General features: G+C 44.5%; 1 protein-coding gene across 4 annotated transcripts in view; it reads right to left on the bottom strand.

Annotated features, from left to right (window-relative positions):
* Positions 1-21626, bottom strand: part of TENM4 (teneurin transmembrane protein 4) — a gene marked incomplete at both ends in the record, with an annotated part of 389090 nt that overhangs the window by 87991 nt on the left and 279473 nt on the right. For 3 of the 4 annotated variants that reach the window (XM_080708704.1, XM_080708705.1, XM_080708706.1), the window contains 2 exons: positions 12221-12367; positions 20276-20302. In XM_080708704.1, coding sequence (XP_080564830.1) covers positions 12221-12367; positions 20276-20302 — 174 coding nt within the window. The remainder of the gene's footprint in view (positions 1-12220; positions 12368-20275; positions 20303-21626) is intronic. The other variant, XM_080708703.1, reaches the window with a different exon arrangement.

Raw genomic sequence — 21626 nt, 5'->3', positions numbered from 1 at the left:
CATATAAGGAGAAACAAGGAAAATGATTAATTCCTTAGACTCACCAGTCTGTCCCATAACCAGGTGTGAAGTGCAAAGCTTCCTCGTCTCGTGACAATGAGACAAAGATTTTCCAGAGAACTTTTAGACTAAAAGTCTGTCTCTGAGCCTGTGACTCAACATGCATGCATGACCCACAGAGAAACATATGCCACTGCATAGGGCCTTTCATTAGGACTGGCATTGTTCACAAGTTCCAGAAAGTTCTGCTATAAGTTCTTTGAATATTCCTTTCTTCCTTTCTCTGTAGTCTTTTCTTCAGGAATACTTTTAGATGCTTAAAGGACCTTCTCCTGTCTTTCATGTCTCTTAGTATCTCTCTTAATTCCATCCCTTTTTCTATGTCCCATTCTGATTTATTTCCTCAGCTCTATATTCTACTTCACTTAATGTCCCTTCATTTGTGTCTGATCTGCTTTGTAATTCATCCTTTGGGTCATTAATTTAAATTACCAGTCTTTACAGTTTCTACTTAGTATCTCTGGAACTTCGCAAAATCTTCCTGTTTTTCTTCATAGTACCTTTCTTCCATCCTTATGGTTTTCTACATCATTTTATCTCCGTAGTCATATAAAGACTTATTTATATCAAAGTCTCTCTCAGATTGTTAACTTCTTGAGAGTGACAATCCTTTCACATGCTGTAGATACTGGCTACAGTGTATGGCCACTCGGGTCCCGGGTCTCTGACTCTGACTGTGGGCTGTAGGTGTCGACTGTGGTGCATGGCCACTCAGGTCCCGGCTCTGTGATTCTGACTGTGAGCCCCAGGGCAGCTTGCCTTTTATTTTTTATTTATTTATTATTATTTTTTGCTGTAAACTTAAGGCAGCTTGCCTTTTATATGGGGATCTTGTGTGGTTGAAATGAAAACCCTTCAGAGTGGTTTCTGGTTGCTTCTGCTTGACATCCCTGGGGTACACTTAGAATTGAATTGTCCATGAAATAAAAGACAAAAGTGACCGACTATTAACAATTAGTCTGGATGGATTGCTGAACCTGGCATTCTAGTGCCACTCTGGGATATAAGTTTGGGTTCAAGATTTTTGTGATGTAAGCTCCATCTCTCACAGCAGGCTCTCCTGTCTCTGTCCCCTCCAGCCACAGCAGAGAAATGCTGCAGTGACATCCCTGCAGTCTAGCGGGCCTGATGTTTTGCCCCTGGCCCTCGAGGTTCCAGCTCTCAGTGGGGCCTCAGTGGCAATGGCCCACTGTGAACGCACCCTGTGCCCCGGCTTTACAACTCTGTCACAGCTCGGTGCTGCTGCCCTGGCTTTCAGTTTCATCCCCCCTCTGAGATCCAAGGCTCCTTTACCCCCTTTTCTTCTTTGCTGAGTTTTAAAAACAAAGTGTCACCTTACGGTCAGAAGGTCTTTGTGATAACCTCTTTGGACTTTTTGTTGGAAATATAAAGTCCCAGCCAAAGTGCTGGCTTCAGTTCTCCCATCTGTAAAATCAGTCACCAGATCAGCTCCATAGGGATGCTGTGTGGATTAGGTAAGATTAAGGAAGTGAAGCACTCAGCATGATAAGTAGCACCTAAGTGAGGACTTGGCAAATGATAGTTACTCATAGCTCCTGGCCAGGTGCTTCTCTTGAATTGGTATCCTGGCAACAGAGCTGCCATTTGGCCCTTTCCCTGGCCCCACACATTTCAGGGCAGCCCTTTGTGGATGCAGTTTGGCTTTAGAGAGTATAGCCATAGCAACACACATGTAAATTAGGATACTGGAGAACTCCGGGGCCTTAAAGAATGTGGTTCTCTGTGCATTAAACACAATTCACAGCCGTGTTCTTAGTCCTGTGCACACTGAGTCTGTGGAATTGCTCACTGAGTCCTTCGTAGATTGGAACAACTAGTCTCAGGCTAGGAATCCTGTCTGCCTACACCTTGCTTTGTTGGTCCTTCCTTCCTTCCTTCCTTCCTTCCTTCCTTCCTTCCTTCCTTCCTTCTTCCTTCCTTCCCCTCCCTTCCTTCCTTCCTTCTCTTCTTCTTTCCTTTTTATCTCTTTCTTCTTCCTTCCTTCCTTCCTCTCTTCTTTCTCCTTCCTTCCTTCCTTCCTTCCTTCCTTCCTTCCTTCCTTCCTTTTCTTCCTTCCTCCATTCCTTCCTTCTCTTCTTCTTTCCTTTTTATCTCTTTCTTCTTCCTTCCTTCTCCTTCCTTCCTTCCTTCCTTCCTTCCTTCCTTCCTTCCTTCCTGGGGATTGAACCCAGGGACATTCTACCTCTGAGCTATACCCCCCAGCTCTCATTTTTAAAAATTCTTTATTTTGAAGCAGGGTCTCACTAACTTGCAGAGGGCCTCACAGTAGCTGAGGCTGGCTGCTGCGAACTGGGATCCTACTGTCCCAGCCTCCCAAGTACTGGGATTACAAGCATGCCCTAGCACACTCAGCTGATTCTTTCTTTCTTTTCTTTTCTTTTTCTTTTTTTGGTGGTACTGGGGTTCCTGGAAGCCCTTCTATCTCCGGACTACACTCCCAGACCTATTTTTACATTTTTATTTGGAAGCAGGGTCTCCTAAGCCAGCGCGCGGGGCTGGCTTCGAACCTGCGCGATCCTCCTGTTTCTGCCTCCCAAGCGCGGGGATTACAAGTGTGCGCCACCACGCCCGGCTCAGCTGATTCTTTCTAATCAATCATTTAACAAATATTTTCCAAGTCGTGAAGGTGGGCCAAACTTCTACCAGCAGAGACAATCATATTTCAACAAGATACACATTTAAAAAATGAGTATGGCCCATAAAATTATTTTCAAAAGCTACATTTTACAAGACCAGCTTTTGTGTAAAAGCCTCTTTGTATTCTCAAATGTAACATATGGCAGCTTGAAATAGTGCATATGGCTGCTCTATGGTAAGGGAGACTCTTTCACAATTTAGGCATAGATGAAAATTTCACAAGACTTGTATTAAAAGGAAAAGGTGAGCCAGGTGTGATGGTGCATGCCTCTCATCCTAGTACTTGGGAGGCTGAGACAGGAGGCTCAGAGATTCCAGGACAGCCTCAGCAAGTAGTGAGACTCTCATCAATCTAGTAAGACCCTGTTTCAAAAATAAAAATAAAAAATAGGGGAAAATTTTTATAAAAATTTATTAAAATTTTATAAAAATTTATTAAAAATTTTATTAAAAATAAAAAATGGGGATGTAGCTTGGAGGTAGAATGCCCCTGGGTTCAATCCCCAAGACCACAAATAGAGAGAGAGAGAGAGAGAGAGAGAGAGAGAGAGAGAGAGAGAGAGTAGAGTGAGCATGAGCTCATGGGTGCTTTGGGGACAGAAAAAAATTCTGAGGGAAAACTAGAAGCATATTGATATACAGTTTGGGGAATTCTCTGGTTTGGCGTATTTGGAAACACATTTTCCAAGCTCCTCGTATCTCATTTAATTGTATTTTATACATAAGTTGACTGATAAATTGTCCATGTTTCTTATGTTTGCTATTTCCATTATTAGACTTTCATTTATCATAGCAAAAAAAAAAAAGTAAAATAGAATTTTCTCTAATTTTGGGGAAATAACATTTTTCCTCCAGAAATTTCTTTCTTCTTTGAAGAAAGCTCCCCTCCCATTACCCACTTACATGGGGAGTATGAAGAGGGGCAGAAGGTGTCATAATGGCCGTTCAGGCTCCAGAGACTGCGGGGCACAGCAGTGCCACTCCCAAAGGTGACCTCTGATGGGGAGTGGAGGAGGAAAAGAAAGAGAGAAGGGTATGACCAGGAAAAAGCAGAATAGAATTTTTTAAAAAGATTCAGGTTGAGCTGGGGATGGTGGCATATGCCTTTAGTCCCAGAATTTAGGAGGAAGAGATAGGAGGATCACAAATTCAAAGTCAGCTTTGGCAACTTATCAGTGAGGTTCTCAGCTGCCACTGAGGGGTGGGGCCTGCGCTTGCCAGACAGCCACCTTCAGGCCTTCATAAGCCATCAGCCCATCTCCCCTCAGGCCTGGGCTGCTGTGACCTTCACAGGAAGTCAGAAGTGTGCAGAAGACTTCTAGTAGAGGTGGTGTCTTGGCTAACTTTTAGAAATGCTGGCAACGCTGTGGGGAAATAGGAACTCTTATATACTGCTGGTGGGTTTGACAATTAGTACAATAACTATGGAGATCAGAATGAAGTCTTCTCAAAAGACTAGGCATGGAACTGCCATATGACCCAGGTATACCCATGCCTGGGTATCTTTCCAAAAGAAATAAAGTCAGAATACTATAGTGCTACACGTGTGTCCATGTTTATAGCACCGCAATTTACAATAGCCAGACCATGGGACCAGCCTAGTTATCTGTCAACAGATGAATGGATAATGGAAATGTAGTGTATACAATGGAACTTTATTCAGCCACAAATAAGAACAAAATTATGTCATTTGTAGGAAAATGGATGGAACTAGAGAATGCTATGCCAAGTGAGAATCAGCCAGTCTCAAAATCAAGGGTAGAATGGGTTCTCTCATATCTGAAAGCTACAGAGAAAATAGGAAACAAAAGGGATTCTAAATAAATGAGAAGAGAGACCAAGAGAACATTGGGAGAAGATTTAGGGAGGGAGATTAGGAGGAGAAAGAGAAGGACAGATGAAGGGAATGGCTCAAATAATGCTACACTATGTGTGAAGGTATCACTACCCGTCCCACTCGTACCTATGGGGCCCAGAGGAACAGGGCAGGTCTGGAGGGCATCAGATCAAGTGCTTGTATGTTCATCTCACTCCTCTCACTTTGAACCCCACTATGATGTAGGCGCACCAATAAAAGTACTTAGAAAAAAAGAAATGAGGTTACTGGGGCTCAGGGAGGGTGATCCTCCAACACTGCGCTGCCAGCGATGTGGCAGAGGTGGGAATTCGGTCCATTATCGTTCTCCACACCAGATCCCAGTCTACTACTCTTCACATGAATGCTCTGGCTATTCTGGCTGCCCCAGCCCTGTCCCCATCCCACGGAGGCAGGAACGGACAGGTTTATTCTGCATCTCAAAGGTGCAGCACAATGTCTTGCACACAGTACACATTCCAGAATGAACATGGGCACAAAGGGTTATGTAGAGATCCCACATCAAACAGCTCAAGCAGTTTGGCAGGCCCATTGAGGGCCAGGCAGTGTGAAGAAAGCCATTCCCTGCAGGAAGAACTCCTCTCTCTCCTTGGAAAGGGGAGATGGGGAACAAGCCTTGTATGTGCATTCAGCACCATTCTGTAACCTGTGGGTCCCGGGCTAGGCACTAGACATGCAGGGATAAAACAGAATTTTGTCCCCAAAGGATTCAGTGTAATGGGTCAGACAACAGAGTGTCGGGAAAGAAGGAAACTTGGGGGCTGTGGAAGCTCCAAGGTGGGAAACCGATTTAGGATAGGGGTGAGATATTTCCTGGAAGAGACAATGCTAAAATGCAGACTAGAAGGACGCTAAGGATAAGTGGCTAGTAAACCTGTACCATAGGCATTTGCAGGATTGCAATTGATGGCCGCATGGAAGTGTGTAATAAGCCCATCCGTCTCTCTGCAGGCTTGACAGCCCCCCCAGTCAACCTCATCTCCTTGCTGTCTGCAGTCTGGTGGCCGAACTGTCTTCCTATAGGTCATGAGCAGCATCCCGGAGGCCCTTGGGGAAAGAGGGTGGAATGGGCTTCCCCTTTCTGTACACATCTGGGAGAGGTTTTTGTCATTTGCTATAATAAATTCTGTGCTTCCTTTCAAAAGGCTTGCAAAATCTTTATCTGCTCCTTGGAACACAAGATTTTTAAAGGTCAATTTCTCTCCTGTCTCTTATCATGAGAAGTGTGGTTTAGAGATAGTCTGAAGGGTGACCAAATTCTATGGCTTTTCTCTTTGGGAACCCTCCATTCCTTCAATGGGAGATGGGGAGGGGAAGGGAGGACAGAGAGCTTTGTGCTGTTTTCCTGAAATCTCTCCTAGGTTGCATCTATCAACTGTGTACTGCCACCCAAGATTGTCTTTCATGAGGCCGAGAGCATCTAGGAGATTATTATACCTTGAAGCTGCTAAAAGATCCTTTATCAAGAGAGGTCTGGCTGTTTAAATGCCAGTGGTGTTTTTATCCTGGCACCCTCTTCTTAAGCACAGGTTCCAGGTCTCCCACTGACCCAGGGTATGGCTTTGGGCAAACCCTTTCAGCTGACAGAGGTTCAGTATCCCTGCGTGTATATATGTCTGTCTATTTTGAAACAGGATTTTGTTAAGTTTCTGAGGCTGGGCTTGAACCTACCATCTTCCTTTCTCAGCATCCAAAGTACTGGGATTGATAACAGGCATGCACAACCACACTCAGCTACGATATAGATTTTTAAAAAGAAAAAGGCTAAAATCCACCATGATAAAGACAAATACATCACCTAAAGCATAAAAAAGTATATTGGAAAATTTGTAGCAGAGTTCCAATTTTTATTTTATTTTTTAATTTTTTAATTTTTTTTTTTTTGGTGGTACTGGGGTTCCTGGAAACCCTTCTACCTCTGGGCTACACTCCCAGACCAATTTTTTAAAAATATTTTTTTATTTGGAAACAGGGTCTCTTAAGCCAGCGCGGCTGGCTTCGAACCTGCGCAATCCTCCTGTCTCCGCCTCCCAAGCGTGGGGATTACAAGCGTGCGCCACTATGCCTGGCAGGGTTCCAATTTTTAAAAATACTTACTTTTAATCTGGGTGTGGTGGAGCATGCACAGAATCCCAGGATTTGGGAGGTTGAGACCGGAGGATCACGGTTTGCAGACAGCCTCGGCTACTTAGGCTGTTTTGCAACTCAGTGAGATCCTATTTCAAAATAAAGAATAAAAAATAGGGCTGGGGGTGTAGCTTAGAGGGAGAATGCCCCTGGGTTCCAACCCCAGTACCAAAAAAAAAAAAAAACTTGTTTCTATACTAATAGATAATACTAATGGATATACTAATAATAACCATAATAGACACACTAATAATAACCATCAGCCTGCTGTGCTTGCAGGTATAAAGGAGTAGAAGAGAGAGGGAACATTTGTGGGGAATGAATGAAGTCTCAGAGAAACTTAGTAAGTCATCAAGGCCACACAGCCCGTGCATGAGGGAAGCCAGGGTTTGAACCCAGAGAATCACAGTAAGATCCTGCACTTTCATCTTTGCGCTACCTTGTCTCTCAGTCACTTTATACACAGAGCCTATAATCCTCACAGCAACCTTGCAGTGTAGGTGTCATCATCCTTGTTTTATAGTCACTTAGCCTATGCAGGCTACAGTTTTGCCATCTCTGAAATGGGCACGAAACAAGCATTCTCAAGAGAGGGTCACAGAAGATTAAAAAAATAAATAAATAAATAAAAATTAAAAAGAAAAAAAAAGAGAGGGTCAGTGTGTATCAAATGAAAGGACCCACGTGACAATAAAAGACTTTGCATTTTCTTGCATATGCTATTATTTTATTCTTCTTTATAGCTGAATAGAGAGGAAGAAAGCTGAGGTTGTTCGATGGAGGAGCTACATATTAATATGTGTAATAGTATAAATATAACTGTGTTATATTTATACTATTTTTACTGGACACTCTTTATTGGGAGGGGGAAAGGGAAATGGGGGGGAAGGGCACAAAGCACAATCTAAATGTACACCATTTTCAATATGTTCCACCTATAAATAAAAAAAAACAAATTAAAAAAAAGACTTTGCATATGGTGTGGGGCCACTGGGGATTGAACCCAGGGGCATTTTACCTCTGAGCTAGACTCTCAGTCCTTTTTTTTTTAACTTTGAAACAAAGTCTCACTGAGTTGCTGAGGGCCTTGCTAGATTGCTGAGGCTGGCCTCTCAACCTGTGATGCTCCTGTTTTAGCCTCCCAAATATTGGGATTATAGGTGTGTGCCATGGTGCCCAGCTAGAGCACACTGTTTTAGCCAGGGGGGCACACTGAGTGGGTACATCAGGGTCCCTGTGCCTGTCCCCAGGTCCCCTGCACCACTGAATTCCTGAGGTGAAACCCAGAGTGGGTAGTGATTGGGCAGCTCCGAGTGGATCTGGAGATTGACAGATACAAAGTCGTATTCAGAATCTGTTTTCTGCTTTTACATCCAGACAATGACCATACATGGAAACAAAAACAAACCAATAAAGCTGCTCCCAACTCAGCTATATTGTGTAACTATTTTTTGTGTCTCACAGTTTAAAACACTGCAATGGCATTCTTAACGAACCTTGAAATTTAAGTTTAATTTGAAAAGGGTTGCTTTAAGCCTAGCAGGATGGGAAAGAAGAGCAAATGGGGCTTCTCAGATAACTTGAGGGGCCACGGTGGTTTACGATGGAGCCGTCTGTCTGAGGTCTGGTCATGGGGGAAGCTCTGATGTGGCCCAACCTCCCAGACACCAGCAGATATCACCGTTTGCCACCTGTGTGACCTGGGCAAGTACCAGCAAAGCCTCTGTTTCCCCATCAGAAGGAAACAGTAATAGGATAATAGTGCCACATTCCTCATGGTGGTGGTGAGTGAATGCTCAATCCCTTTGCAAACTGTAAAACAACACTCGAGTTATTACCCTCCCTGGGCGGCTTTGTGGTGTCGCTGCAGCCCATCTGTGTCTGAGCAAAAATGGTCCTTGCCTTCCATTTCCTTTTCTTTCTTTTCTTGGTACTGGGGATTGAACCCAGGGGTATTCTAGCTCTGAGCTATACCCGCAGGCCTATTTTATTTTGAAACATAGTCTCACTAAATTGCTGAGGGCCTAAGTTGCTGAGGCTGTTCTCGAATCTGCTTCCTCTTGTCTTAACCTCCCTAAGTGCTGGGATTACAGGACACCGGGGGAGGTGGGATGCTTGCGGTACACAGGGTCTGCCGCCCTTGATGATCTGAGTTAATGACTATGTGTGTGACCATGAAGTGTGTGATGTCCTGTTCCCTCTCTGGGCTCCAGTTTCTCTGCTTGTAGCAGGCAGGGGAGTTGGAGGAAGGAGCTAAAGCTGATTTCTCAGATGTCCCTTCCAGTCCTGTTAGTCAGCATTAAACGCTGCTAATTCCTTCTCCAAGGCCAAATCATTTCAACCGCAATCAGCCACCCAGCAGCCTCTAACATGATTTCCCTCCGCCCTGCATGATTTATCTTGGACTATGCTGCTTCCTTATCAAGGCTGAAACAAAGGCACTTATTTCATTCTACCTCCTTTAGATTTAGACATCTAGATGACAATTGCTTCCAATCGACTGTGAGCTTCCTGAGGGAGAAAGACCGGGCCATGTGTACTGGTTCTCATGTCCTCTCATAAAGGAGCCAGGTGCCTTGCCCACGGCAGGAGCCCCGCACACATGTGCTCGAATGAAATGAGAGGAGCCTGATGCTTACTGCACCTGCTCTCCAGCTCCGCACACGGCCCTGCTCTGCCTGCTGAAGCCATCTCTGCCTAGACAAGGCCCAGCGTGCTCAGTGGCCAGTGAGGATGAGCTTTGCCCATCTCTGGCCCTAGGGTCATTTCATCTTGTGCCTTCTGCACCTTCCTCTGGGACCTTGCAATGGATGGGAGTCCATTGGGCCACGAGGGCCCCACGGAGAGACAGCTCCTCATTTCACAGTTGAGAATTCAAGGCCAAAGACTGTTGATAACCTGTCCTCCCTGTCGGTTCTATTTCCAGTCATGATGAACCACAGGAGGTCTTTCTGGCTAGACTGGAAGCCTCATGGGACAAGGACCATCTCACTGCTCCCTGGAGGGCATGCAAGCACCTGAAAACATCGGGTGAGTAAGCGGATGCTCCTCCATCATAGCAATCATCTCACGGTGCTGTAGTTGCTGTTTCTCTCTCTCCCTCTAGGTCACAAACTTCACCAGGGAAGGGACGAGGTCTTAGTTATCTCTGAAACCCTAGTACCCGGGACAGGGCCTGAAGCACTATAGACCCTCAATTACAGTGCTATTGTATAGTTTTGCTTAAAAGTATATAAAAGTCCATAACAGCCCCCCTCCAAAATGCAAGGGTGAGTGTGTTCTGATTATTATTTTCTACTTCCTGCTGGCTCCTGTCTCAGACCAGCTGGATGAGGATCTATTCCCCTGGGATCTGCCCCAGCTCCATTTCAAGAAGCTCTTTCTCCTGCCAAAGCAGAGGGGCTTGGGGCTCATGTAAACACTGGTGAGTTCCAGGGCTGGGAGGGCGACTTGGAAGTTTGGCAAACAGAGGTTATGTTAGTATTGCATTGCATAAGAGGAAGAGATGAATCCTGTTTTCTAACCTAATCTTACAGGTTAAGATTAGGAGAGGGGAGTGTGCTCTTCTCCACATTTCCCCAAGACATTCAGTTCCTTTGCTGCCCATATGTTCGACAGCTATTTGAAGGGGTTGGCCACAATCCTGGACCCCTGAGAACGAAATGACTTCGTGCTGTGGCTCCTCTCCCCTTCTATTTTATGAAATGGGTGCTACTATTAGTCATGGGGATTGTGCCCACACAGGCAAAGTGCAGAGGGATGCTCAGGAAATCATGCAGGTAATGTGGGCTGACAGCTGGTTCTAACGAAGGGCAAAGGTGATTGCTCTTTATCTTGTCTGAGAAAGGAAGTCTCCATGCCATCTCTGCTTTACCCTGCCTTTTCCCCGTGATAATCTCTCTGAATGCAAAGTCCTTTCCTTTTCAGGAAACACCTTACTATTCAAGTTTCACCTTCCCCATGAATGCTTTCCTATCTACAACAGCGAACATAGGCTCCTATAACAGCACTTATCATAACGATTAGCACTCAACTTTGGGTCTTTCTCCTTCTCTTGAGTTCGTGGAAGGCAGAGATAGGACTCACTTGTTTCTGTGTCTCATCCCATAGAAACACTGGGTATTTATGCAGCACAAGAATTAATGAATTCCATACATTTGAGATTGATTAAGGGACATTTCAGCACTATAAAACCTCAAAAGAGAAACACACATCTACACACACATCTGGTCTCTGCCTGGCTACCAAGGTCCGACATCACAAGCTCCTGTTGACAATCGCTCCCTGGGCCCAGGCCTGGATGCGTCAGGCATGGCTACCTCCTGGATTCCAGTCAAGAGGCAGAAGAACTGAACGGGGTGGAGGATGGCTCAGGCAAAGCGCAGTGGTCCACAACAGCTCTTTCTGGGGCTGCTAGAGACAACTAAAGCAAATGAAGCAGAGCAACCATGACATTATATACTTGGCCTTGACACTATTATGGTGTTTGAGGTTTTAGAAATACTCCAGGTTAGGACATTTCCAAAGGTTGGGAAGCTGAATTTCTGGCTTATGGATTTCCTGCTTCGTGCATTATGATAGGAAGTTCCTCAGTGCAAATTGAAGTGAGCTACATAAACATGTAGCCCTGAGAAAGGAAGGGCTATTTTGTATTTTTTCCATATCTCTATCTTTTTATTTTTCCAAATAACCCTCTGAGGTTGGTGAATCAGGCATCTTCCTGGTGGGAAAGTACAGCACAGTGTGGTTGTATTTATGTAAGTTTACACAACAGAGAAACGAAGGCTAATTCTATAGCTGATAGAATCACTGAAATGGTCCCCATGGTTCGACTGTCTTATTTTATAAATAGGGAGAGTAAGGCCTAGAGACATCAAGTAGCTTGCCTATGAATGTACCGAGAGGTAAATTCTGAGCTGGAATTAGAACCCAAGTCTTTCCACTCTCAACTAATGAATATTTCACAAAACTAGTCTCTCCTTTGGGTTTTGATGATCTATGACTTGAAAAACAAACAAACAAACAGACAAATACTATATGTGTGGGGCGAGGGGTCAAGGTGTTCCTTGGTGTGCTTGGGAAGGGCTCTAACCAGAATCAGAAAAGACACCTTGACCAAAAGTCCTTCAGCCTCCTCCCCTGCAGGAGCACCCCTCCTTTTGCAGGACACAACTGCATGTCCTCTTCTTATCCATCCCCAGTGTGTGTGGGGGGGCTCACAACGCTGCCAGGCAACTCATTCCACTGTCCAATTATTTGAAAACACTTTTTTTCCTATATGCCTTCTTCCCTATACTGGTTGTTGGATGCCAATTAATTTTATTTTTATTTACATTGGTTAATTTTAACAAATCCAAATGGAACAACCAGTGACATGCGCTTACTCCTTGGGCCACATGCACAGTCTTCTGCTGGCCCCGCAGGCCCCCTGACTGGCCCACTCCCCACTCTACCCTTCCCTCCCCTAGAGCTGCGGGGCCCAGGGTGCCAGAGGCCTACCTCCATCGTTGTCTTTGCTGTCTCCGCAGGCGGTTTCCATGGAGGTGTCACAGCCAGCTCCTCTCCAGCCCAGCTGGCAGACGCAGTGCCACCCATTGAGGTCCAAGGTACATCTGCCATTACCATTGCACAACCCCGGGCAACCCTCTGCAAGACAAAGGACACAGAGTCGAGGTGTGCTGCCCCCACGTTCACACTCTGGTAGCTCACACGAGCATCACATGCATCAGGGTGCCCATCCACAGCAGCCAGGGAGGCAGGTCCTGTTAGGAACTGCCACTTCCTAGAGGAGGCAGCCGAGACTCAGACAGTCCTGGACCCCACACCTCCTGGATCTCAGCCCCCTTCCGCAAGCGCTTGGGGTTCTGCCACTGCAGCCAGGGGACGTAGTCCTGCCAGAATTTCAACAGTGGTGCTTCCTGCCCGGCCCTTGCTCCTTGTTCATGCTCCTGTGCTCCCCTTTACTGCTGGCAGCTGTCTAGAACAAAATAAATATCTCTCACTTTTTTTCCTCCTGTCCCTCAGCACTTCAGGACATTTCTCTGAAGGACTCTACCTTTTTCTACTCTTGTTACTAGGTCAATCTTAGCAGACCTTTGGCTTTTCATTTATCTTGTTCTATTTTCTGCTCAACAACTGTCTTCGCTTTGAGGAAGAGAACTCGGGCCTTTTTCTTACCATCATGTCTACACTACACTTTGAAGAGGGCTCTGCACTCATAGGAGCTCTGATGACTGTTGTGAGGGAGCCCGACCCGTGCTATGAGTGCCGACACAAGTCCAGGCTGGCTGCTCAGCCTGCGTTCTCTGTTCTCTTCATCTGAATGTGTACCTGCCTGCCTGTCACTTACTCAGCACCTTCTCTGGGCTGGCATATGGGCGCAGACATGAATAAGAGCTGGTTCTTATTCCCCAGGAACATGTGGCCTATCGAAGGACACAAATTTGTATAAATGAAACAGTTCACTGTGAAGTGTCCAAGGGAGATGTAAAAGATATGGTGGGAACACAACACAGGTGCAGCCATCTGCGAGGGCGGCAGGTGACCTAATCAAGACAGGCCAGGCAATGTCTAGATGGTGTTGGTTCTGCTTTGACCCTATGATGACCCTACGATAAGATGGAAAATTTTATTACCATTCAAGCAGGTTTACAGGTTTTTGATTACCACCTTTTCAAACTGAGTTTGTGCTCAGAAAACTCTGTCTGAGGATATAAGTTTTATGGTTAACTTGGGCTTCTATTTTGCCATTCAGTTTCCAGTCGCCAATTTAACTGAACTGCCAACCCCCTTATGCCAGGGGCCATCAAACTACACCTGTTCCTTGCATGATGTGGTGGTGCACACTTGTAACCTCAGTACTTGGGAGGCTGAGATAGGATGATTTCAGGTTCAAGGCCAGCCTCAAACCTTAGTAATGCCCTCTGCAACTTAATGAGACCCTGTTCCAAAATAAAAAGTAAAATAGGGCTGGGCATGTAGCTCAGAGATAGACTGCCCCTGTATCTAATCCCTAGACAGACAGACAGACAGACAGATACACACACACACACACACACACACACACACACACACACACACACGTGTACAACCTGTCCCTGATGTGCCCTCCTTCTTCTTGACCTGCCCAGTCTCAGGGAAGGGTATGGATGTGAAAGCACTCTTTCAGCTAGAAAGCTTCATTTGTTTTAGTATTATAAGCGACAAATATTTATAAATGCAGTTGTATATGAAATTTTTCCATTAAAAGAAGGAAACTTGACTCATTGTTTTTAAGTGAGACAACAAATGTGAAAGCGGCTGCCCATGCCAGGCCTGGCCTACGGCGGGCACTCACGGAGTGGCTGGTCAATCAGAATCTAAAGCTTTGGTGTTTCTCAGCCTTTGGATCATTGACTGTTGCTCCAATTGGAAAAAAAAAAAAACATGTTCATTTTCACTTGAGATGGGCAATACAGCAACCAGTCAATCGACCTGGCCACTGAGTTTTCCATTCAAAGGAAGAATCGTTTGCTGAGTTTGCACTCAGAGCTCAGGTGTGATTCTTCCAGAAGTTTAGAAGCAAATGCAGAGTATATAGTCTTTGCATCGTAGAAGCTACTAGAAGCATGGCCACTCCAAAATTAATTGAAAAGGAAATTGTAAAGGTGTGTCCCAGAGCCAGGCATGGTGGCTCCTGCATATAATCCCACTACTTGGGAGGCTGAAACAGGAAGATTGCAGGCTTGAGGATAGACTCAGCAACTTAGTGAGGCCATTGGCAATTTAGTAAGACCTTGTTTCAACATAAAAAAATAAAGTAGGGTTGGAGATGTAGAGCTCAGAGGCAGACACCACACACACACACACACACACACACACACACACACACACACACTGTCTCAGGAGCAGTATGGTGATATGCAGGTGACTAGCCATTCATTTTGTCTTGGCAGCCAGCACCAGCAAAACAATTGCAGTTTTCCCCAGCATCCAGTTAGTCTAAGTTAACTTTTTGTCCATTCAGATGGGAATTTCTTTAAATTAAACTTCATTTATATTTGGAATTAGTCTTGGAGGAAGAAGAGTCAAATCTTTAAGAACAGTAGCAGGTGCTTTGTTTGGTTCTAAGATGTAACCTTTGATAGGATACAAGAAATATCTTTTGTCTAAGAGTATAGCTTGGAGCTGTGTGGCTTTACCACTCAGTTGCTGTGTGATTCAGTATGTTATTAGCTTTCTTTGAGCCTCAGTCTTCTTACTTGTAATACGGGGGTATTGGGATGGTTAAATAAGTGCAGGTATGCATGATGCGCAAAGCCTTGTATATAACTGGAACACAATCTCTGAATTCTGTACTTACCTTCGCCTTCTCCCTATGTTAGGCAGAGGGCATATTGTATCCTTAGTTGCTACCCTAACCTTAGGGGTAGGGTTCACAGAAAGGAAAAAAAAAAAAAGAAAGAAAGAAACAGAGGCAGTTATCTAGGTCAGATCAGCAACTTGTTCTGTGAAGGTCCACCTAAAAGTGGTCTCGGCTTGTGAGCCACAGAGAATTGTTGCAATGACCAAACTCTGGCAATATAGCTTGAGAGCAGCCATACATAGCCTCTACATGCATGAACATCACTGTTTAAAACAATTTATTTACAAAAACAGATGAGGGGCTTGATTTGGCCTATGGGCTATAATTGGGATGTTTCATGATGTTCATGACCTCTAACACATACTGAAGGTCGATTACAGCGGGCTACTGTGCACTGATTGTTTAAAAACAACTAAGTTTTTGTTAAAAATTTCAGGTCCTTATTTTCAAAGAAGTTCCAATTCCATGCTATTTAATGCTATAACAGGGACTTTGGAGCTGGGTGGACAGCAGTTCGCATTTTGGCGCCATCGTTTTACTTCCCACTCATGTGATGACTGGCGAGGGAATGCTAAGCTTCAGTGTTATCACCTGTAAAGTGGAGATATTATCTAACACGAGGCGCTGTTGAGAGGAACAAGTGAGATGAGTTGTGCCAGTTATTTAGTACAGTGGGTACCACAAATAGACATGTCATAGATGGCAGCTGCTATTATTAGACTTGTTTTCACCTGGTAGAACTTCCCATTTTGACTTCTGGATTTCGATTTTCTGATTTATAACATGAGGGTTTGCATGAGATGATCTGTCATGTCCTTCTAGCACAACTGCCCCAATAGAGAAGGTCAACACAGCATCAGATTCAACGTCAATTTTTAAATCCAGCAAATTTACCCAGTATCTACTGGATACCAGACCCTGTGTTAATTTGTAGGTATAAAGAAATGTCTTCAAGAATTTGGTATTCTATATATTTTATTTTGTTCCTGAAAGGATTCAGAGTTGGTCTTATAATCTTTCTTTCTTTCTTTCTTTTTTTTTTTTTTGTGGTGCTGGGGATGGAACCATTCTAACTCTGGGCTATACTCCCAGACCTATAATCTTAAATAATACTTCCCTTAGTAAACTTTGTGAAATACTAGTTTTAAGAGGTCCTTGAAAAGCTTCTATAGTCAAATATGTCTGGAAAATATTGCATCCCATATTCCTATCCTAGAAAGTCACACGGAATCTCAATATCTTTATCAAATAAACCTGCTTATTTGATTACCAGAGCATTTTCCAATTTGACTTCAGAATTCTCTTTTCCCCCATAACCCTGCAATATTCTATCCTCTGACATTCCTTTGGGAGCCCTGCTCTCGTGAGCTCCTCTGAGCACCTAGTGCTCACATTCCGTGTTGCTCTGAGGCTGTCTGCAAGGGCGATTGTTCCCAAGGAAGGGACGCTCTTACTATGGAACCACAGGGATGCTTTATCCACAGTCACTGTCTTCAAATAAACCAAGTTACACCCTGAGGATCCGCACTGTACCATTGGTTTCAGAGGGATCTCAGAGCACCTGTGGGTGAATGAAGTTAGCTCTCATCTTGCAGTTTGCTTCTGGGACAATCAAGTCCCCATTAGTAAGCAGGAGCGAGGCTCCTCTAGGGTGACGTGCTGACTTTCTTAAAGCAATATGCCCATCCTTGCCCACAGCGGAAACTCATTAATTCTACAAACTCTGAAACTCATCAATAATTCAGGGAGCCCAAGTGACATTAACAATCCCCTCTGGAAGGACTCACACCAGGCATTTGCTAGAGCAAAAATAATGTAATTTTAAGGCTTAGAGAAGTGCTAAGCTTTTTGAAAGAAGCGATGCCCTTTAAATGACAAGGGACCGCTTTATCTTCAATGTCCTGCTTAAGCCCATGGAGAAGCCCCCTTGCAGCTAGCATCAGGTGTGACTAGAAGACTCCCAGAATCCTTGAAGGTATTTATTTTCTAGCCAAGTGGCAGGGGAGCTATGCAATACACCTATCATGTATCAAACACTCCTTTTATGGTTCTCTCTGGTCTTACACTTTTTCATTTCTACGTTCTTTTCCTTATACAAGGTCATCAGCTTTTCTTACCTAAAGGCCAGCAGCAGTCTGCTAATTGGCCAATATTTCCCCTCAATTCTTCTTTTATTGTGCGGCCAGATTGATCCTTTAAAAATCACAAATGTGCATCAGCCTGCCCGAAAAACCCTTCAGTGGCTCTCTTCTACCCTAGGTTCAATTCCATAGTCTGCATGGCCCCTGCTTAATTTGGTGGGGGTCTCCTTTTGAAGTGGCCCATGGACTTCCCCTATGATAACCCTCATCACACTTTGTGGAATTATGTTTCCTGGTGTCTTATCTGCTAGATTGCTGGCACTCCAAGAGCAGAGACCTTTTCTAGAGTGCAGTATTCATATTTCTGGGCACTTAATGAGTTCAACATATTTGTTGAGTGGATACTATTTACTTAGCCTCTAACAATGCAACTAGAAGGAGAGAACAAAAGCTTCTTTTCCTTCGAACTGCAAAATACAAGTCCTGAGCTTGCATGGCACAGGTCTCTGGATTCTTTTTTAGAATCAGTGCCCACTCTCAGAATGTCAGCCAGATGGGGGCTCGGTTCATCCCTAGATTTTGCCAAGAAACATTTATCTTTTAAAGCGAGCTATGATTCATTGACCTAATCCAACTAAAGGTCTGGCGATGATATTTTCTGAACTAAAGATCAGAACAGGTGGTTTGAGAGAGGATATGGGCACTTCCCAATGAAGCTGCCAGTTTGGAAGATGTGACTTGGAGAAGAAAATATTGAAAATTATGGGACAATCTCAGTGACTTGTGGTGGTAGAAAGTAGAGTGTTGGAAATAGGGATTGGGCCAGAAAACCCCAAATCCTGCTCAGCTACTTCCTAGAAGTACAGTTCAGGACGAGCCATGCAACTGCCTCATTTCCCTTTCCAATCAAATGGTATAATGGTATGTTTCCTTAAAAAAATGTACAGGACTCGCTTAAAATACACATACACACACACACGTGTGTGTGTTCACAGAGCAAGAAATATTTCTATCAGATAATAATTTCCTTATTAAATTGAGTCCATCCTGAAGATTCCTCTGGTGTTGACCCTGTGACAACATTTGTTTTAAAGGCTCGGAGGCATTACTCTTTTCTGCTGGAATGACTCCATTGTCAGTTGAGAGCCAGCAGGTAAGAGGTGAACATACTGGCCACGTGTCCACCTCTTGGGCCCTAGCACCATTTTATTTGGCAAAGTTGCCCCAGCTGAAAAGCATTCAGTCAACTAATTCCCCCAAACTCTTCCCATACATTATTTTTTGGGGGGGCAGTACTGAATTGAACCCAGGGGTGTTCTACCCCCCCTAAAGATCTACTTTATGTTTTTATTTTGAAACAAGGCCTAAGTTGATGAGGGGCCTCACTAAATTGCCAAGGCTGGCCTTGAACCTGATCCTTTTGTCTCAGCCTCACAAACGCTAGGATTATAGGTATGCACCACCATACCTGGCTTGCATAAGTTTTGTTTTGTTTTTTTGTGTTTTTACAGTACAGTGACTGGAACACAGGGTCATGCTACCTCTGAGCTATACCCTTAGCCCTGTTTTTAAAGTTTTTTTTATTTATTTATCTTAAAAAATTTTTTTTTGAAACAGGGTCTCACTGAGTTGCAAAGGGACTTGCTAAGTAGCTGAGGCTGCCCACAAACTGCGATCCTCCAATCTCCCCCTCCCAAATACAGGGATTACAAGCGTGTGCCACCACTCCAAGCTTTGCATAAGCTTTTAAACAGCAGTTGCTATCTCTTTATCAAAAGCCAACCTAGTTTTTCTCTTATATTTTAAAAATTAATCTGGCTGATGAAGTCCTCCAAATTCAAGATGAGAATAAGAATATGATGATAAAATGGCAGAACTCAAGTCTACTGTAGAGCATCGTTCCTGCCCATGTACTAAGAACTTGATATTCTCTGATTCACATAAGCCTCTCTGACCCTATGAGGCAGGTTTTGCTAACATGCCCATTATATAGACAAAGACTTTGAGGTGAAGTGACCTGCCAGCGTCACTCAGGTTGTCCAGAATGGAAGCTGGGGTTTGAACCCTGGCAGCCTGACTACACAGTTCATCTCCCCAGCCCCTGAGCACACCTTTTTTTTTTTTTTTTTTTTTTAACCAGGTACTGTCTTAGGACCTGAGGATGAAAAGATTAATATGACATGACACATCTCCGCAGACAGCTTTGAGCCCTCCAAAGCACACATATCTAATCACTCTGAGACTTATTCTTAGTACCAATGAAGCCTATTTTTGGAAAATTAGGAATCACCAAATGTCTAAAATGTTACAAATGAGTTTTCCTGTAGGGAATACTCATCTCAGATAAAACTTACCAAAGCCAGGTCTTCTGTGAAAAGAAAACAAACAACAAACAAAGAGACCATCTGCCCCCTAAGGCCAATGTCTGTTTCCCCTTGACTCCGAGCCTGTACCTAACACACAGTGGGTACCCCACATGTTGATGCCAGGTACGTGGGCACAGAAGTAACAGAAAACAGCACTTAAGATTCCTTAGCTTGCTCTCAGGTCTCCTCTTTCCAGCATTTTTGTTTTTATTTTTTATTGTTTTTGTACTGGGGATTGAGCCCAGGTCATTCTACCTCGAGCTACATCCCAGTCTTATTTTTTTTTATTTTTAAACAGAGTCTCACTCACCGCTGAGGACTTTGCTACGTAGCTGAGGCTGGCCTTAAGCCTGCGATTCTCTTGTCTCAGCCTCTCAGGTACTGGAATTACAGGCATGTGCCTAGCTTCTAGCATCTTAATTCTGATAGACTGGGGGCCCCAGGGGAAGGGCAGGGTGACATGAGAGGAGATGCAAAGGATGAAGGGCGTGTGGGGAAGGAAGGACGACAGCACGATGGCAATGCCACAAACAGATCTGAGCAACGTGGGCAGAAAATGATGCTCCAGGTGTATCAGCCGCCTGTGACCAATAACTCACCCCCGTTGGGCAGTGGACACTGCGACAAAGCTGGGGATGTGGCAGTGTCTAGACATCATCATGCTTATGGGGTGTATATACATTTTTATATACACATTTCTATTTATGTTCATCACAAACACATACACAAAGACAACAGGAAAATAGAGGAAGGAAGACCATACCTTTAACTACCCTATCCAGATAGTGAGCTTGGGAGATAAAAGACAGGACATTTTAAGGTAGGATCGAGTCAGTAGAGTACTGCCTGCCACATAACCATGCCAGGTGCTAAAGACACACAGGGGTTGTGCCCCGGGTCTGGGACAGGCCTCTGCCACGGTGGGGAAAATAAAACCAAAGACAAGATGACACAGGAGAGAAGGAGGGAGAGCAAGCACATTCTCCAAGAAGGGCCAGAGGGAACATCGACTCATTCTGGGATCCAGGCATTTGAAAATGAGGTCGAGAAGACACATGGATAAGAAAAAACAGGAAAAGGAGGATGGGACGCTGCAAAAGTGGCCACTCTCTTGCTCCATCTGTCAGGTTGATCCAAGTTTGTGGGAAACGAGAGCTCGCCCCTTTGCCTAGTCAGAGCAGTGTCCAGCCTCCCTCAAGGGAAGCTGTATACCGAGAACTAGCAGTCTAGGCAGAGGTGCTCCCAAGAAGTTGGAATCTAGGCATATGCAAAATGTGAATAGTTTCTGAGATGCACTAGGGAAGCGGGTTGAGTCTCTGGTCAAGTATACCACGAGCTCCTCCGCTTGCTATTCTTGAAGGTTCTACGCGCCCGCATGTACTGGAATGCAGGGTGCTTGGTGTTCAGGTAAGATGCATCCCTGCTTTGTGCATCTTATACAGAATAATGTGAGGTGGAGATCAATGGATGTCACTGTGAAACACAAGAAAAAGAAAGGAAACCCCGACTTTTCCGTGCTTAGTAACTCAGCAGGCACAATGACATATGCTTTTCTTCCAATGGAGGGGACTATGTCAAGCTTTGAATCATTTGGCAATCTAAGGTTTCACCTATTTTTGAGGATGGGTGTCAGATACTTCTCTGATGAACCCAGTGTGCCTATATGGGGGTGCCTGTCAGTGTTCAGAGCAGGGCTGGCCTCTTCGTTTCCAGCATAACTCATTAATACATTTACCCTCTCCATCTCGGTTGAAGTTACAGCCTTTCGGGGAACTTCCCTTTCCCTGCCTTCTTATGCCTCCCTCCCTCAGGTTCCCACAAAGGCCTGACAGAGGAGGACAGTCTCTCGAGGCACCTGATACCTTCATCCAGGCTGCACCCCATCCTCACTTCAATTTCGTACAGTCCCCTGGATGGGACTGGGTTGTCTTATCTGGAAGTTCTGGGATTCTATAAACTGTCAAAACGTTCTTACTCTTTTCATAAAAAATTAAATTTTTTCCTTCTCAATCTTTTGGGTAGATAGATACTATTGGGTTTTTTTTTCTCTCTCTCTCCTCCAAGCTACACCCCCTGGCCTATTTTTTATTCTTTATTTTGAAACAGGGTCTCAC

The sequence above is a fragment of the Muscardinus avellanarius genome (genome assembly GCF_963383645.1).
Source record: "Muscardinus avellanarius genome assembly, chromosome: 1".
Taxonomy (NCBI): domain Eukaryota; kingdom Metazoa; phylum Chordata; class Mammalia; order Rodentia; family Gliridae; genus Muscardinus; species Muscardinus avellanarius.
This window is presented reverse-complemented; position numbering and strand designations above follow the sequence as displayed.